The following is an 18,173-nucleotide window of genomic DNA, read 5'->3' on the forward strand; positions in this document are numbered from 1 at the left end:
ACATCTTGGAAGTGGTTGAGTTGACGATCGTCAACGAGTTGACAGCGAGTTGACGGCAGATATTATTTAATAATATTTCCCCGGCCAAATGAAATACGGAGATTAGAAAAGTTGTTTTCTCTTTTTTTCGGCCAGATGAAACACAGAGCCCCGGAAAAAATCAGGGAACATTTGAAAAAGCAGGAATTCCGGCAATAGCCGGAAAACTGGCATCCCTGTTATCTTTTATGTGAATTAACATGTACAAAGCAATATTTTGAATATTTGAAGTTTCAAGTCAGTACGCTTTGCAAAAAGGAGTTATGACCATTAAGGGTTTTCATTGTTAAAGCTCATTCAACTGGAACCAGTGACAGAGAGATTGATTCTTGTTTAAAAAAAAGTATTTCAAAACTTTAAGATTTAAGTTTGATTCTTTAAAATCCAGATATCAATGTTTGAGCCAAAATCTTTAACACTATTTTTATTCCAAAAACTTCAACAATATTGGAAAACTTAGCTGAAAATTATGACTGGCAAGTATATAACAATCTCACTAGGGCATTGTCAGAATTTAACCTCATGGAGACATGTGAATTTAGTATTTCCCTCCTCAGTAGCTGTGAGTTTAATAATAGTTCACTGTACCCCATGAATATTCTATCAGTAGGCAGGGCCAGTAGGTAGTTATTCAGTGTTTTTGTTATATTTAAATGCTTTGCCTTATTTGGGTCTGCAGTGGTAAGTCACCCTCATGAAATTCCTCAGGGCATTCAGTGTCCGGTCAAGTATGAAGTTTTGAATGGGTGGGATTGTGAGGTATGTTGAGTAGATGGGTGCGGTCAGGGAGAGTGAGTCTATGCTAGCTGTGTGTTGGATAGAGGGAGGTCATTCTAGCAGCGTGAGGTATGTTGAGTAGATGGTAGCGGTCAGGGAGAGTGAGTCTATGCTAGCTGTGTGTTGGATAGAGGGAGGTCATTCTAGCAGCGTCTTAGAATGGGACTCGAAAAGCTGAACAATTTTGAAACAAAATGGTATTTTCGTTCAACAAACTTTGGGAAGAGTGCTCTAGCTCAAATAATGCAAAAACAAGGGCGACTGAGGCTACTAGAAACTAAGTGCCGTCGATCCCCTAAGTGGAATGTAAAATGTTCTTTGTGTAAAACAAAAGATGGCCACAACAGATTAACTTGTCCCTTGATTGTGCAAGGTAGTCCTGACAACTAAAGATATTAGTTGTTTTGCGAACCTTACTTTTGTAAGGCATCCATGTAATGAAATAATTTATCACTTTTATGTATTCAGTGCATCTCAGTTGATATTAGATAATTGTTGATAAATGTGTTGTTTTCTTTATTTTGTTAAGTTATATATTACGCTCTTGAAAATGATGTTATTTCTTTACCATGACATCATCAACTGTATTATGTTTGCCAAGTATTGAAGCTTGTTTTTTGCCATTTCTATTCTGTTTAAAACTAGTTCTTAGATTCCAGTAGGTTTTAGTTTATATGCCTCTATTTACAACTATAAAGTGTTTCCATGTTTTGTTTTGTCAGTAATAAGTATAATGATTTTTACTTGCCATCCAAGTTTGGCTTTCCTTTACAAGTCACCAAACACTATCAGTATTAAGTTAAGCAGGGGTAAACTCGAAGTGGTGCTATTTTATGTAATATTCATGTACAGTTTTTTCACAATATGAAAGTTTAATCAGCTAAAATATTGCCAAAGATTTGATATTTCACTAGCAATAACACTTGAATGTTAACTCAAACTATTGATAAAACAGTCATGTGTATTTTTGTGCATATATCAGTTTATAGTTGTTAGTCTTCAAATACATCTGTCTATATTTATTGTGTACTTTTACAAACTATATTGTCACTTATAAATAATTGTTATCCTCACTTTTTGATGAATAAACCTTCATGATGCAAGGAGCAAAGAAAACACTGGTCTGTTTATTGACACTTATTATGTGAGTAGCAGTTTGATCCCCTATTATGTATAATGGAATACCCCATTTCTGGTTTATCAGTACAAGGCATGTACTTTGAACCTGATCAAGGTCAGTGCACACACTGTGTGAGGCACACAGACAGTGGGTGCTGCATTATCTGCTCAAAACAGGGGTAAAGTTCTTCATATGGTACTATTGTCCCGATTTCTTGACATCACCCACACACGATTCCCCGTATTCAATGGTATATATATATATATATATATATTTTTTTTTTTAACCGTTCTTTCATTCATGCACTGTTGCCAAAGTGTGACGCACCAAATTTGTTCCCACCAGATACAGTACCGGAAATCCTTGCCATTAGATCACATCGGAGCACTCGTTGCAGTACAAGACTAGACTATTGTTTGATCGTCTGATCTTCCAACTGCTGTATTTTCTGTCTCACAGTGATGTTGGGTAAGGGGTCTACTTTTGTAGCGGACATTGTGCATTAGTTTCTTGTTTTTTGTTTGTTCCAATTAATACCATCTTTGCTCAGTATTTTAGAATGTTTATTCCTTACCATTAGCTTAGACCACATTATCATAATCCTCTGTAGTATATTTCAGACCTAACCCCTGGGCGACTTTGTGTGTCCCATGTACCATTCTCCCATGCCTATATCCCATTAGCTTTCCAAAGTTTTCTGATATATGACTCCTAGGGCAATTAGTCTCTGGCCAGACAGTAGCCATGGTTACCCAAGGTCTTAAACTGGGAGTGTTTGTTCCCAATAGTAATAATGGTTTGAGCCTATACCTTCTCACTTTAGCCCTTTGTAGTTAATAGCCTAGCTGAGTTGACTTAGTTTGTTTATACTATTATTCCCATATGCATATTTATTGCTATTTTAGTTTCCTTTACTAAATCATATTTTATTATCGTTGTTTTACAGCAAAACCTTCCGTTAACCTTCACTACAACTTCCGTATATAGTATACCTTCAATCATCCAAATATACATGTACCTTTCGATTCTTCAATAAATATAGTCAGTAATCAAGGAAGAGTATTTGTACCATGGGACTCCATAAATTAGTATTTCCACTTCTGTAGCTGTAGTGGGCTACAACTTTCATTCAGAAAAGTTGTGAGTTGTGGGGTAGTGTGGGGTAAAATTTTAATCTGAAACTACATGTAGTTGAATTGCCATTTCATGAGCACAAAGGGGTTTAATGGCCGGCCTTAGACAAATAAAGAAACATTAATTTTCAAAATGCTGTGACGACATCAAAATGCTTTATTTTGATCAACTTGGTATAAATTTTCAAAGGCCTGGTTAAATAAGTGGTACCCAAGAGGTTTGATTAGTTTGTGGGGGCTACCCAAGAAGCAAGTTTGACTAGCCCTCAGCACCCTTGATGAAACACATTGATCAAAATTAATCACTAAATTCAGTAAACTACCTCACCTGTGTCTGGAGAAGATGAGGAGAAGTCTAAGATTCCTGTCCAGTACATCTGGTGATCTTCTCCATCCTTGTAGTGGGACATCCCAACTGTATGGATTGAATACTTCACAAGCTTGCCAGAACTAGATATGATGGACATCCATGGCAGCAATCTGAAAGACAAAAATGACAGGATTTGAAACTTTGCATGGTGGAAATAAGATATAGAAGAGTTTGCGGTAACACCATGTAATGACTTTCTCTAAATGAGTTGGGGTGGTTCTGAAAAGAACCGTTGGATTAACTCGACATTTCGATCAGTATGCTCTGATCGTCTTCTGGAGAATGGAGCAAGAGTTGATAAAGGTACACTGAACTGTTTGGTGGATGCCACACTTGCATCTGTCATGAAGGCTGGCTGGTGCAAAAGGAACAAATTATCCCACAGCAAAGAACAAACTCTGTATTTTGACTTTAAAAGGATGATTCTCTTTTGGTTATTAAAAGAATGCATGTTTTCAGACCTTTTTAACACTTCTCTGTCCATGGGATGGTAGGATCAGGGGAAAGGTACATCTTTGCTGAGACAAGTGCATTCACCACACCATGACTACACTGAGAGATGACAGCCTGCACCATAACTAACACGTCTTGTAAAAATTACTTAAACTACTATTCCCCCAAGATTCCTCCCAGCTGTTGCTCTGAGCTGTAAAAATGCCATGGATGCTAGCCAGGAGCAAGGGGGGTACTGCACGAAGAAGACATATTATAAATATAGCAGTGTTGCATCTTACGTCAGCCAGTATATTCCCCCAAGATTCCTCCCAGCTGTAAAGAATGCCATGGAGGCTAGCCAGGAGCAAGGGGGGTACTGCACTAAAGAAGACACATTAGAAATATAGCAGTGTTGCATCTTACGACAGCCAGTATATTCCCCCACAGTGCTCTGAGCTGTAAAAATGCCATGGAGGCTAGCCAGGAGCAAGGGGGGTACTGCACGAAGAAGACACATTAGAAATATAGCAGTGTTGCATCTTATGACAGCCAGTATATTCCCCCACAGTGCTCTGAGCTGTAAAAATGCCATGGAGGCTAGCCAGGAGCAAGGGGGGTACTGCACGAAGAAGACACATTAGAAATATAGCAGTGTTGCATCTTTCGACAGTCAGTTTATTCCCCCAGAGTGCTCTGAGCTGTAAAAATGCCATGGAGGCTAGCCAGGAGCAAGGGGGGTACTGCACGAAGAAGACACATTAGAAATATAGCAGTGTTGCATCTTACGTCAGCCAGTATATTCCCCCAAGATTCCTCCCAGCTGTAAAGAATGCCATGGAGGCTAGCCAGGAGCAAGGGGGGTACTGCACGAAGAAGACACATTAGAAATATAGCAGTGTTGCATCTTACGACAGCCAGTACATTCCCCCAAGCTTCCTCCCAGCTGTAAAGAATGCCATGGAGGCTAGCCAGGAGCAAGGTACTCTTCACCTGAGTAATTTGTGAGGACAATCCAAGAAGCGGGACCTACCTTTACCTCCCTTCCGAACAATAAAATATTAGTGGTTTAGTGTCTTGCTCATACGGACAACAGACCAGGGCCCAACTTCCTGGATCTGCTTATTGCCGAATTTGGCGCTTATGATTACAATTGTCCTCTTTATATAAACTGTGCAAGTGCCAAATTTCTACGCTAGTTGTGTAAGCAAAGACTGCCTTCGTATAGCATGGGGAGTACATTCAAGCAAAGATTCACTGCTAACAAGTGTAACTTGTTGACGTAAGGGCAGAATTACTTGTTTCTTTAAACTCCGATTCTTTGATTTTGGTAAGCAGAGCCATTAGGCCCAACTAATCCATCACACTCGACTAATAAAAAATACTAAGACCTTTAGTGCAGAACGTTTGACTGCAAAGCCATGCATGCCACAAACTACGATTCTAACCCATTGTTGTTTACAATTCTCTTCCCTTTTGCAGTTTCCATCTCAGAGAAAGTAAGAATTTATCATCAGAATGGTTGACATAATTGAGCCAGCTATTATGGTCCTTAATGTGATCAAGGAGATATACACCATCGCGGAGAAAGTGAAGTCCTTTAAGAGTAGCAGCGAGACTCTTCAAGGGCGGATTGCAAAATTGACACCAGCCATCAAGAAACTCGCCACCAGTGAGAACAAAGAAATGAACCAAAAGAGTCTGAAGAAAGCAGCAGTGGAGGGTCTGCTGGTACTTGTAGAGAAGATCAAAAATTTCCTCGCCTCACTTACACATGACTCCTTCTTCAAGAAGTTTGTAAATGCAAACAAGATTGGAAAACGGTTCGACGAATACAGCGAGCAGTTGGATAATCTATTGAATGATTTTCAGTTTCTTTCTCTCGTGCAAATCGAAGAGGCGAGTTTCAATCGCATTAAACAGGATGAAGAAGACCGTAAGGAAGATCTGAAATATTTTCTTCAAAACACACAACGCCTCGAAGGACTAGAATCGGGTACGTCAGTAGGTTCTTAGCTTAACTTTAGGGGGGGTATACAAAAGAATACAGATTGGTGTTCTGTTCGGTAAAAACTTTTCTTAAAATCTTTTCCTGTCGACCTTTTATATCCAAGGAAGTGAAACTCCTGAACTAGGAAGGATGAGAATTCTTGTGAATCACATCTACTCGGGTCAGGCAGACTTTTCTCCATAAGCTATTGTGAGATCTCCGGTGGGCACATTATGCTTTCAACACTATTGTGTTTGTTATTATTTGTCTTTATGAATGAAAACTGAACAGCACTCCTGGATATAGTGTCCTCCACACCTCAAAAAGTCTAGTGGTGTTTAAATATAACGACAAAACTGGGAAATAGTTCTTGTACTTTCAAATTCCACACATTGCTTTAATTGATTTCTATATACTGCCTCAAAAAGAACTTTAAAACTTCTTAACTCAGTTGCAAAGTTGTACTCTGCACCACATTAAGACCAATTAAGCTCCTCAAAACATCTCGTTATTCTCATTTGTATATTATTTGCATTGTTTTCTTACAAACAGGTCAACAACAAATCATCGATGAAATAAGGAAAACGTCGGAAAAATCAGGTAACATTATTACCTTTAGATTATAACTGTCATGCCAACTTGACCAGGCTCCCCCCTTTGTACCCAGTAGTGTTGACAGGACTCATACTTGAGTGCTCATATTCAACATCATAATACTTGGCACACTGGGACACTTTGTATTGTAACGCGATGGCCCAGGTACATGTATTTACGTATACTTGAGTACTATAACTCACACAAACCTCAAAGAACTACTTGAACGAAAACAGCAGGGTGTGGTCTTTGCTTAAACTCGTTTAAAATGTTTTTTAATCAATAAGGAAATTGAGATGACTATTACAGATTGCATTTTGCATACCCTTATCCAGTGCTTTAATGCATCATGGAGGTATAGCAAAGTAAACTCCCACGCATAATGTCAAAGTATTGTCATGTACTCATTACCCAAACTAATTCCAAAATCATTAACGTTTTTTTTACTCAGTCTATCTTTTCTTAATGTACAGAACACAATTTTTACCCTGGACAAGATGGTAGACCCAAAGAAATTGACGTGCACAAGCTGGAAAATAAAAGAACGCTTTCTTTGGATGAGAGATTCATCTACAAGGCTTCGTATATGAAGGAAACGGTCGTCCTGAAGGTTTATGAAAAAGGGTATGGCAAGGGATGAACAATAAATCAACACACGGGGACTGGGGTAAAGGGAAGATGTTGGGTACAAGCCGTTTGAAACAATTCTCTTTCCTACTACCCCCCCCCCATCCTTTTTAGTTGGTCCATTCCATGTTTGTACATTAGGCCATTAACTGTTTATTGTGCATTTATACCAAAGATCATTTTAGTTGGTATAAGCAGCTGTTTGCAACAGCTATTTTTTTAAATTCTTTGCAAAAGTTCAATGCTCTATAACCACTGCTTTGATTATGAAGGAGATATTTTGTAACTGTTTAAAATAGGGAGGTATATAGCAGCTTGTAAACCAGACCCAAATGTTACCTCAATATGCACAGATAGTTCAGCACACACACGGTCAAACTATATAATACTTCCTATTTGAGTTCAAATGGTCGTCGAAGTTGCGAGATAATAATTAAAGAAAAAACACCCTTGTCACACGTAGTTGTGTGCTTTCAGATGCTTGATTTCGAGACCTCAAGTTCTAAATCTGAGGTCTCGAAATCAAATTCGCGGAAAACTACTTCTTTCTCGAAAACTATGTCACTTCAGAGGGAGCCGTTTCTCATAATGTTTTATACTACCAACCTCTCCCCATTACTCGTTACCAAGTAAGATTTTATGCTAATAATTATTTTGAGTAATTACCAATAGTGGCCACTGCCTTTAACCTTGTGAATTATATTTAATAATACAATCAACGATACAATGGTGAAAAGGAGCTAATAATGGTGAATAATTATCTTCATCTCAATTTCAATTCAATTCAATTCAATTTATTATTCATCACATCACATTAAAAACATGAAAATTGCCTTCCAGTGTGCATCAATAGACAATGATAAAAAACACAGAATTTTAAACGATAAATATAAATATAAACTACAGGTGTTAAAATATAAAAATAGAAATGGGACAAAATACACAGAGACAAAGATATTTTACAGCGTTTTGAGATTTTGTTATGTAAGACGCTATATTAAAAATAAATTATTATTAATATTAAGGGAATCAATGTGTGGTGAAGAAGTTTTCAACTAGTGGTTTAAACCCAGAGAGGCCTGGTTCTTGATAATGAGGTAAATTATCAAGAACCAAGCCTCGGCGGGTTTAAACCACTAGTTGAAAACCGATTCAACACACTTTGATTCCCATTCATAAATACCTTTTCGGTCAAAAAACATCAACACTTGTCGGTCAAAAAGTAAAATAAATGCAACAATTTAAATTTTTCAATAATTTCTTTCAACCTAACACCCCTCCAGCTATGAAATGGTAAGACCCTCGGGTAAACAACTCCTTATAAGAAGATTGCTGTGCGCATCCCGTGTATCGCGTGATGTGGCGCGGTTGGTTCAGCCGTTGCTCTCGATTAATAGGAATGAAGAAACTGTCTTATAAACACAGGTGCAAGCTTGCGTGTCACGCCCATGTTTCAACACTTTTTACTAGTGTTATATCATCCGTTATAACACCCCCACGTGATGCCCTCTCGACCAATCAGAATGGATAAACTGTCTTAGGTATTTATGAATATAATTTACAACCATCCAAAAAATTAAAAGGGAGATTACAACAACAAAAAACATAAAAATCACAAAAGAAGAACAATGAACCTGATGCCAACAAACCAGGAAAAGCAGAAAGAGGACAAACCAAAAAATACTTCCACAGTGTGTCTTAGTACTATAGTTACCCAACTTTGCTCACCAATAAATTTCTGCCCAAAGAAGAAATAAAAACCCTTTATAGTCTTAATTTTTTCCTTTTCTTCAATATTTCATATTTGCAGGTCGAATTTGAACGAAGGTAGGCTCTTTCGAGAAATAAAAAATCTCATTCGCCTCGACTCCAAGAATGTTGTTCGCATTTGGGGTGTGTGTAGTACCTCAATAGGTGAGCTCTTCAATTGCTACGTAATTAATTCCCTTACTGTGAGCAATCAAGCACATGGACTCAAGCAGATTGTGTGGGAATCCTAGAATTTTCTGGGAGATTCTGTCCCCGGACCACTGTGTCGAGGACAGAAATCCCTGTGACACTGGGCCTACTATTTTGATTTATTTGCATATATCCTTTAAAACAAAATACAATGATGCACATACATAAAATACCATCAACATTTTTGTTTGTGGTCACACATAGTCTCATCACATAATTTGCTTGCACACGGCTACATGTAAGGTTTCACATTCACAATAATATTGAATATTATGAGAACATTTGTTGTATTTACTTTGTTATAGTCATGGTTCCATTATTAAGTACTGAAAAATTAACCCCCTACTTGAGGAAAATTTTGGAAATCCTGGCGCCAAGTTGTTTTGAAAAACACAAACACACACAAAAGGATTTAATCTTCTTCCCCTTCACTTAAAAGAACCATCTGAAATTGGAAATTTTGTGTACTTTTCGTATTTTAAAATTTTTTAATTCCAGAGCCTATGATCATTATGGAGTATATGGAGCGGGGCAACCTTCGTCATGTTCTAGACACCACCGACCCAAGTATGCTTCCGTTTCATAGGCGCATTCAGATGGCTCTGGATGGCGCCCTCGGACTTTATCGCATCCATAACATGGATCGAGCCATGGTTCACCGTGATCTGGCAAGCCACAGGTTTCTCGTCAATGCCAAGTGGGAAGTGAAGGTGATCTGTCATTTAGCCTTTGAGTTTTTTCACTAAAATTCATAGTCAAACTGTAGCTGAGCGGTCAAGCGCTGGACTCAAGCTCTGGGGTTTTCGATCAGCAGAGCGTGGGTTCGAGTCCTGGTCTTGACAATTAAAGCTGTGTGTATTGTTTGAGGCATGTAAAATAACCCAGTTACACTACTAGAAGGGGTTTTCCAAGGTGTTTGCTTGGCAGTGGATGTCGAGTGCACCGCAGCACCTTGTAGAACCTGAAGGTGCTACATGGGCCTCGTAGTATGCAGAAACTTAAAGCGTGATTCTCTTTGATCAAGCGCCCTAAGCACCTTCGATATTGTTTTAGATTAAACTGAGGCTTGTATTTATAATAGTCTGGTGCCATATACATAGCAATGAACCATGTGAATATTTGAAGATCATGGTGAACGGGTCATGGCACCATCACCTGAACGGGTAAGCTACAAATGTAGTCTTCCACCTCTAGGACCTAGTGACCTAGTGATTCAACTCCCGTTCTCATATGAGAGGTCCCTCAGCATATCGTGCAAACAAGCAACAGGCCGTATATAGTTGTTGGTCCCGACAACAGGTTGGGATTGCAGAGCACCACAAAACAATAGTTTTCTGGACATGGCACGGGATTGGCACTTGAGTGAAGTCTAAACACCAGACAACTAATGAAATAGTACACACAAGCTATGAATATTTATAGTATGAACAATTTTACATAGACATTTGCATATATATGCAGAACCCTGGTTCCAATATGACACAGGGTCACCATTAATAGCCCACATAATCAATGTAAACTGCTCACAAGAAGTTAGGAAACTTTTTTCAACCAAATATATTTGTATTATTTATTACTCTCTTTGTATTAAATTATGTGTCAGTGCAAAGCTGAAGTGTTCCTCTTTAAAATGATACCACATTTGCAATGATGACATGTAGCTGGACTTGGCCACATGAGTGAGAAAGAGTCACAAATCAAATGTGCCAAAATTAACAATTTTGTGTTAATGTAACAAACAATTGACACTGTGATTCAAGCAAGCAAGGCAACTTACTGATCTTAATCCACTCAATGCCTCAAATCCTAGATAAATAACTCAATACAAAAAAAGTAACAAATGATAAAAATTAATATACTTGATTGAAAAAAGTTTCCTTACTGTTTGTGAGCAGTTTATATAATCCACATAAACAATTATGTGGATTGTTGGGTTTGAGTATACTGACTCCAACATACAGACTGGTAACTCAAACACTCATTGCATAGTTATAAACGGTTTAATTATAAAAGCACAATTAATTACAGCCAGTGTTTTCACACACAAAAAAATTCCCAATTGCCAAGTCCACGAGAAACAATTGATGTGTGGGCCACGAGAAAATCACTGGAAGGTCCAATTATTTAATGAATCCAGTCACCGGCCAAACAGGGCGTAATGGAGGCACCCTCATCTTGTCAATACCCCCAGCTCTTACCCATGTCTGTTTTATTATTTTCACAATTTAAAGATTTCAGGTTTGAAGATGGCCAAAGCTTATGTTTCGGTATGGGGGTCAGAAATAGAGAAGCAACGTCGCAGACGCATGTGCTACATTAGCCCTGAGCGCACAGGCCATGGATTACGTGACATAGATGCGCCCATGGAGGTGTACAGGTACAGGCGTCATGAATTACCAAAAGAGTAGTTGGTTATATCTCTTATATCACCTAGATTCGGATCATGTTAGTTATAATATTGTTAATGGAAAATGAGTCATACAGCAACCCCCCCCCCCCAACACCACCAAATGTGCCACCGAAGTACATTCATTAGTTTTTCTCAGAAAAGCAGATTCACAAAGCAAACTCTAGTGTTCAACTTAAAACACAGTGTTGTTGCAAGTATGTATCAGTCGAGATACATATAAGCAGTGCCGAGTATTGTAGTGAAAACACCAATTATCATATAGTTTGGTATTATTTGTCTGGGATTATAGCATTCTGTGGGCTGACGGCAGGTTGGTTATGGGGGTTCTCATTCATGTCATCTGTTATTTCAATCTCTTTACAGTTATGGAATAATAATGTGGGAAATTGCCACTGGACTCCGACCATACGAAGGTAAATGATTATGATCTTGATTGTGAAGAAAATCTTCAGGAATATTTTTTGTCAAACTCATCTTTAAATCCCATGAACAAGTTTTTAAATGGTTTATAATAATAACAATAAAAGCATGCGAAATAAAGCAAATATTTTCCTTTGTGCCAGTAATTCCTTGAGTCAGACTACATCCCCTAACCTAGACCTCAAGGGTTTTTCTCATGATCCTCACTGTTCCCAAAAACCCGCCTTCTGCAACAAACATCCTCACATTGTCCCTATTTCGCGTTGATGTAACGAAGTTCCCCAGCAAGGTTTTTGTACTTTTGGATCTTTTGGAGCTACCAAGTCAATGAGATGACACTTCTTCTTCTTATCTAAGGCTACAACATCCGGACACCTATGTTCTATATGATCAGTCTGAATGTTAAAGTCCCAGAGGATCTTGACCTCGTCGGTCTCTGCAACTTTCTCCAGCACATGGTCGTACAATTTTGCAGTGATTCGGAAAACCCATTTTCGGACAACCCATTTTCGGACACTGATCCTCATCAATCACAATCACCTTGGCCAACTTAACGTGTCTTCCTTTGTACTCAGTCTGGGCCATTTACACACTAACTGACAATACGAAATACAGTCTCCTCCGCCTTATTAAATATTCTGCACACATCCCAACCTTTCTGTTCCTTAAAAACAACTGCTGGCTGGTCATCCATATTATGAGGTTGTGATACGGGACTACTTGCCCATGTACACTGTGTAATATTCTAAGTCTTTTTATAAAGTGGTATGAAGAACAAAGACATTAGGCCTTTTGACACTATCGGCCTTCGATCAGTGTCGAACCTTATCCGGATAGGGTCCGTGTTGGTTCGGTAACATTTCAACACAGATACAAACAGCTTCGCTTTCACACTGGCTCTACGCAAAATCAGCTTTTTGGTTACACTTGTACTTTTCAATCCGGATATTGTGCAACCGTTTCACACTGCAAGGTCTTACATGAATCGAAGTAGGACGCGTAGCTGCGCGAGCCGTTGCGTGGTGGCGCAAAGTAAAGCGTACACACTCAACACGGATCAAAAATTAACCCGGAGGTGTTCACACTACAACTTTCAATCCGTGTTGGAATCTTTGACACGGATAGAGATTTATCAACTCACCTCCCGGGCAGGGTTGGTTTCGACACGGATAAAGCGCCATATCAGGATCGTCTCCATGTTGAAAAGTTGTACTGTGAAAAGGTCAGTGCACATTATCCGGATTGTTTCTGTGTCCAACACAGAGATTTTGTGTAGTGTCAAAAGCTAGGAAAGCGGCCATCGTATATCGCGTTAATTATTCCCTAGACGCATCACTTCATATAGATCAGCAATTGAATCTGATTCTTTCTAACTGTTTCATTAGAAGAAACTCCTTCCTTAAAACATTTGCATACAATTTCTAAGAAGATCAGTTTGATGTGATATTCTTAAAGTCACCTGGAAGTGGTATTTTGTCAAAATAAAGCTTTTGTCACTAAAATATGTAACAATTGAATAAACAATTAACTAAGGTTTAACAAAATTAGTTTCCATGTTATTTACAAATTTGAAAAAAAGCCCGACCCGGCGCTGTTCGTGACGTCAATCGAGGCACAATGAATTGCATGCAGTGCCAACACAAGATAGTGACGCTTGGCGCAAGCTAAAAACATGCCCTCAAAGTTGAAACAATACCTGAATTAGGCAAATTTTTCAGGTACCTTCTTCGACTTCCCCACTAGCTGGAAAAATTGTTGGGATGGCGTCATGTTTTAGAAAAGAACTTTTCTCTTCATGTCAAAATGTGTTCTGGATTTTCGAAGCACAACAGCTCGAAGTGTTTGCTGCACAGCGCTGGAAAAGATGTCGGACTGGACCACTTTGCAAACTGACACCATCTTTAGTTGTTTTGCTGCATCCAGCAGCAATACACCTGGTCGACATTGCCGGGAAAATGCAAGAAAACAACTTTTTCGAAACGTACAAACTCACGGCTAGGACTTGAATGTACTTGGATGTACATGTGTTCAATGTTCGATTCAGGCAAAGTCTGCCTTGCCTTGATTGACGTCACAAAAGGGATGGCGGAGTCACCCCCCACACAACTTTATTTACGTTTTTAAACAAATAAATCATTAAAAACAATTACTGAAAAAAAATATGTTATTGTTCAGAAACATATACTCTAATGTTTGAAGAAAAATAAATTCTATTTCCAGGTGACTTTAAACATTTTATTTATTTCTCCAGGGAAAGATTGCAAGGAAATTGAGAAATTTGTTAGGAAGAAGAAAAAATTACCCTTTCCTTCAACAGTGACAAATGAGGGACTTAAAGAACTGATTGATAACTGCCGGAGCTTTCGCCCTCTGGATCGACCGACATCTAGTGGTAAGTAAACATTTGAAGTGAGTCGGCAGAAACAGCAAAAGATTATTTGCAAATTATGTGCACAATTCTTTCCTCAAACAAAAAAACCTCGCATGTGAACACCTCATTATTTTCTTGGTCATTTGAGTAGTCAAGGTTTGAAATTTAAATTCTGCAATGAAATAGAAAAACATGTCTGCGGAGTAACTCTAGCACCAAACATTTAAAAGTTAATAATACCCTATATATTTGTTTTACTTTGTTCAAGTCCCGGTCAGGGCACCTGTGTCCTTGATCCTTCACCATTATTATTGCTTTGTCCTTTGGATGGGACGATCCACCATTGGTCCTGTGTTTTAGTATTGGTATTGCGCATTAAAGGACCCAGAAACCCTTGACGAAAAGTAGGGGTTACCGGTGTTTTTGGTTCATTCCCAGAAGTGTATTGTTGACTATTAACAAATACATTTGTTTATTTTATTGTTTCATTAAATGCTGTTTTCCTGTCCCTTTTTCAGAGATCGTGGACACCCTTCAAGGCTTGAGAAGTAAGTGTGTTTGTTATGTTGTCTTAAAGGCAGTGAACACAGTTGGTAATTTCTCAAAATAATTATTAGCATCAAACCTATCTTGGTAATGAGTATGGGGCCGTTCACAATATTCAACACTTTCATGAGCGTACAAACCGAACGCTGGGGGGGGAGGGGGTTTATGCCTGCCGTACGCTTTTTAAAATATTTTTAATGTCGATCTGTTTTTTGGCCTGTCGCCACTTCCGACATGTTTATCAAATGCATCCGGACAAAAAATGCTGCGCCCGGAAAAACTCGTCATCCGCCCGGGCAAAAAATATCACTGGCTTATCTATTTGAGCATGAATATTTTGCGCCATTTGACAATAGTACAGGAGTAGTGTGCGCTACAATGTATATGCCGATAGTGCAAGATTTATTTTTGGTACAGCATGCGCAGCAATTTGGAGATCGTGCATGAATTATTTGCGCAATTTGAAAACAGTGCAGGAATGGTTTGCGCAATTTGACGATAGTGCAAGATTGGTACAGCATGCGCGGCATTGTAGTCCTGCAACGTACATTAAAATTTACTATGTACACTGGCATAGCAAGGACATGTAGACTTGTGTGAAAAAAAAATCGGATGGAACAAAAAGCACGGTGAGTGACTCAGCGCGCAATGGTACTTTTATTTGCTATCACATGACGGTAAATCCTCCAATCAAATGGCAAGGATCTGCTTGGGTGTTATATAACAACTTTTGGTTAGACGCTTATACAGCAGCTTCTGATTTAGTGTAAAGCATTCCACTTTAAGGTATTGTTGTTTTGTATAAGTTTTTATGCCCACAATTTGAAACGAGATGCGCAGCACTCTCAGATTGCGTATATTTCTAAATTCTTCCAGGGTGGTCATCACTACCACTACGAACCTTTTGAAGTAAATTGTGCACAGGTTAGATTTATACGGTACATCTACATTTATATGAGATTTAAACAGTTTGCTGGGTTTACGAAACCCAGGCCATTAGAAATGCTTGAATTTGATTAAAAAGCTCTGCACTTCTATCCACAGGTGCCATCGAAAAATCCAGTGGTGTACCATGGCAGTAAGGTGACTAGCCTGAACCTCTGACGTCACACTTTGTGACTCTAGATTTCATCAGAGATCTGCATTGAGCCTACATTAATCCCTTTCTATTGACCTATCATTCGTTTTACATTACAATCTGAGTCAAATCCTGTGTACATGTAATGTAGTCAATCAAACAAATATACGCTGCTGCATGCAGACGACCGAAAGTGCAGCTGCCAAACAGTACCTCGGACCAATCAAAACACCTGGAAAGCTATGTACGGCACTGCACGTCTATCCAATGAAATTATTGTATCTGTAGAAGGCATTGAATCCCATGACATCACTGGTTCTGTAAAACCAATACCTGTCTTAAGGATGGACCAGTCTATATAAAGGTGACCTGCAAGCTTGTACAGGCAGTTTAACAGTGCATGTAGTGTGACATCAGTGTTACTTTTGGTTATGTCAGTATCAGTGATGTAGGTCCCAAAATCGTTCTCAGTCTTGGACTTGGTTCACTGGTAATGACCCCCACAAAAAATTAAACTATTTTAATTCAAAACCCTACTCTTAAAATAGTTGCAATAAAACTTGGAAAATATTATAGCAGCTTTCGATATAAAAAATGCATAAGCCTGAGTATTATAACGTCGAGTCTAAACCAGCTCTTTTTAGAGCCAACATTCACCAAGTTGGAGATTTACACATGGTTGTACCCGCATTTATAGTATCTTCTAATTATTAGAGACTTACACATGGTTGTACCCGCATTTATAGTATCTTCTAATTATTAGAGACTTACACATGGTTGACGGGTACATGTCTTTGGCGATAGCAAGCCCTATTGTACTACATTATACAACAAATGTAAAATGTGCAATATTTAAGTATTTACACAAAGTAAAAATGCCTCAAATTACAGATGCTTGTACAACTTCACAGAAATAATTTAAAAAAATGCGTAAAGGGACACACCGGCTTGGTTGGGCTATTTGGGCTACAAAATAGACTAAGATATTACTTCAAAGGTCTTCCAGGAATGGAAAAGAACAGTCCCTAAATAAAATCATTTGCTTTGGACACTATTAGGTTTGTGTAAACTTGTCTTTATGACTAAAACCGAGCAGCACTCCTGTATAGTGTCAACCACACCTCAAAAAGTTAATTTCTATGTATATATATTATTTGTTTATTTTTGTCCTCCGCTATTTCTATATTTTTAAAGTTTTTCATACAGGTTTACAAAAAAAACATTGTTGTCCCCATTTTCATGAGGGGTCTATCTAATAAAAAACAGAACATCATAAAACTGGATTTGACCTGGGAGCCCCTCTTTATGTGAATAGATTTTCGTTATGTTCTGTGTGACCTTTCTTGAGAGGTCTTTTTGCCTTGTATCGGGCGATTATCAAAAGAAAAATACAAAATTATCGTTGCTGACAATGTGAGGTTTTAGGGATCGTTTTCAGAATTCAGATTGATTGAAAGGTTCCCTATGGTAGCACACAAACCTGCAATTACTTTCTATATACCTCATCAGTTGCACCACATTATTTGCTTCTGTAAACTTCAATTGATTTTGGCAAACAGGGCCATGAAAGTTGGGCCTACACTATAGGACCCAAACCCACACTCCCCTGATATATCAAACCCTGATGAGTCAGTACGCTTGCAAAGCCAGGGTAACAAAAGTATTGTCAAAAGACTTCATCAAAGGCAGCACCGCATACTCATTCAGAATGTGCATGTACTAATGAGTCTACGCGTTTGACTATAACTGGATGCAGTCACTTCCATGTTATTGTTAAACATTCTCTATGGTAAATGACATACAGTATGTACCTATCATGAGTTGTGACTTCTTGAGAGGAAGTCTACTCATTCTGTTTTCCTACCATCGTTCAGGACCCATAACAATCTAACCGAGTTCCGGGCCCATATACTTTGCACGCGACAAAGTACGAAGGTTTAGGGATTTCGTTCAAACGAACGTGCGTAATTGAATAGGGGGTTTTGACGACGACGACACACCATCGTGTCCACAGATTTACACTAAACTTAAACAGTTTGAAGATAATGATAGTTGAAAGCTTCCCTTAAAATATTACTTGCTGTGGTGTTGTAGTTTTTGAGAAATTAGTGAAAAAACTGTCAACGTATGACTGGGACCGAGTTGGTTTGAGACCGAGTTGACCGGGTTCGTTTCAGGCGACGAGCGTGGACGACGAAAATAGAACGCCTGGGATTTGGAATCATTTACGGGTGAAGTCGCCTTGTTTGCGCCGGGGACCATTTGCCTAAACTAATTCAAGTATTTCGCTTTCTTTTCGGAAATTAT

At 38.6% G+C, this 18,173-nt stretch overlaps 1 protein-coding gene across 4 annotated transcripts; it reads left to right on the forward strand.

Moving 5' to 3' along the window:
- The first annotated feature begins 2,044 nt into the window (after positions 1–2,044).
- Positions 2,045–16,640, forward strand: LOC117294848 (mixed lineage kinase domain-like protein). 4 transcript variants are annotated; one of them, XM_033777386.1, is made up of 12 exons: positions 2,045–2,114; positions 2,282–2,404; positions 5,354–5,867; positions 6,414–6,461; positions 6,929–7,079; positions 8,893–8,996; positions 9,540–9,751; positions 11,273–11,418; positions 11,815–11,864; positions 14,123–14,263; positions 14,761–14,790; positions 15,833–16,640. In XM_033777386.1, the coding sequence occupies exons 3-12, from the start codon at positions 5,390–5,392 to the stop codon at positions 15,868–15,870; spliced, it is 1,398 nt and encodes a 465-aa protein (XP_033633277.1). In that variant the 5' UTR covers positions 2,045–2,114; positions 2,282–2,404; positions 5,354–5,389; the 3' UTR covers positions 15,871–16,640. The 4 variants fall into 4 exon arrangements, with proteins under 4 accessions (XP_033633277.1, XP_033633278.1, XP_033633276.1 ...); XM_033777387.1 differs by lacking the exon at positions 2,045–2,114 and adding an exon at positions 2,165–2,186; XM_033777385.1 differs by lacking the exon at positions 2,045–2,114 and having other exon boundaries at positions 2,201–2,404.
- The last annotated feature ends 1,533 nt before the right edge of the window (positions 16,641–18,173 follow it).

Source organism: Asterias rubens, chromosome 9, assembly GCF_902459465.1.
Source record: "Asterias rubens chromosome 9, eAstRub1.3, whole genome shotgun sequence".
In the NCBI taxonomy this organism is placed as follows: Eukaryota; Metazoa; Echinodermata; class Asteroidea; order Forcipulatida; family Asteriidae; genus Asterias; species Asterias rubens.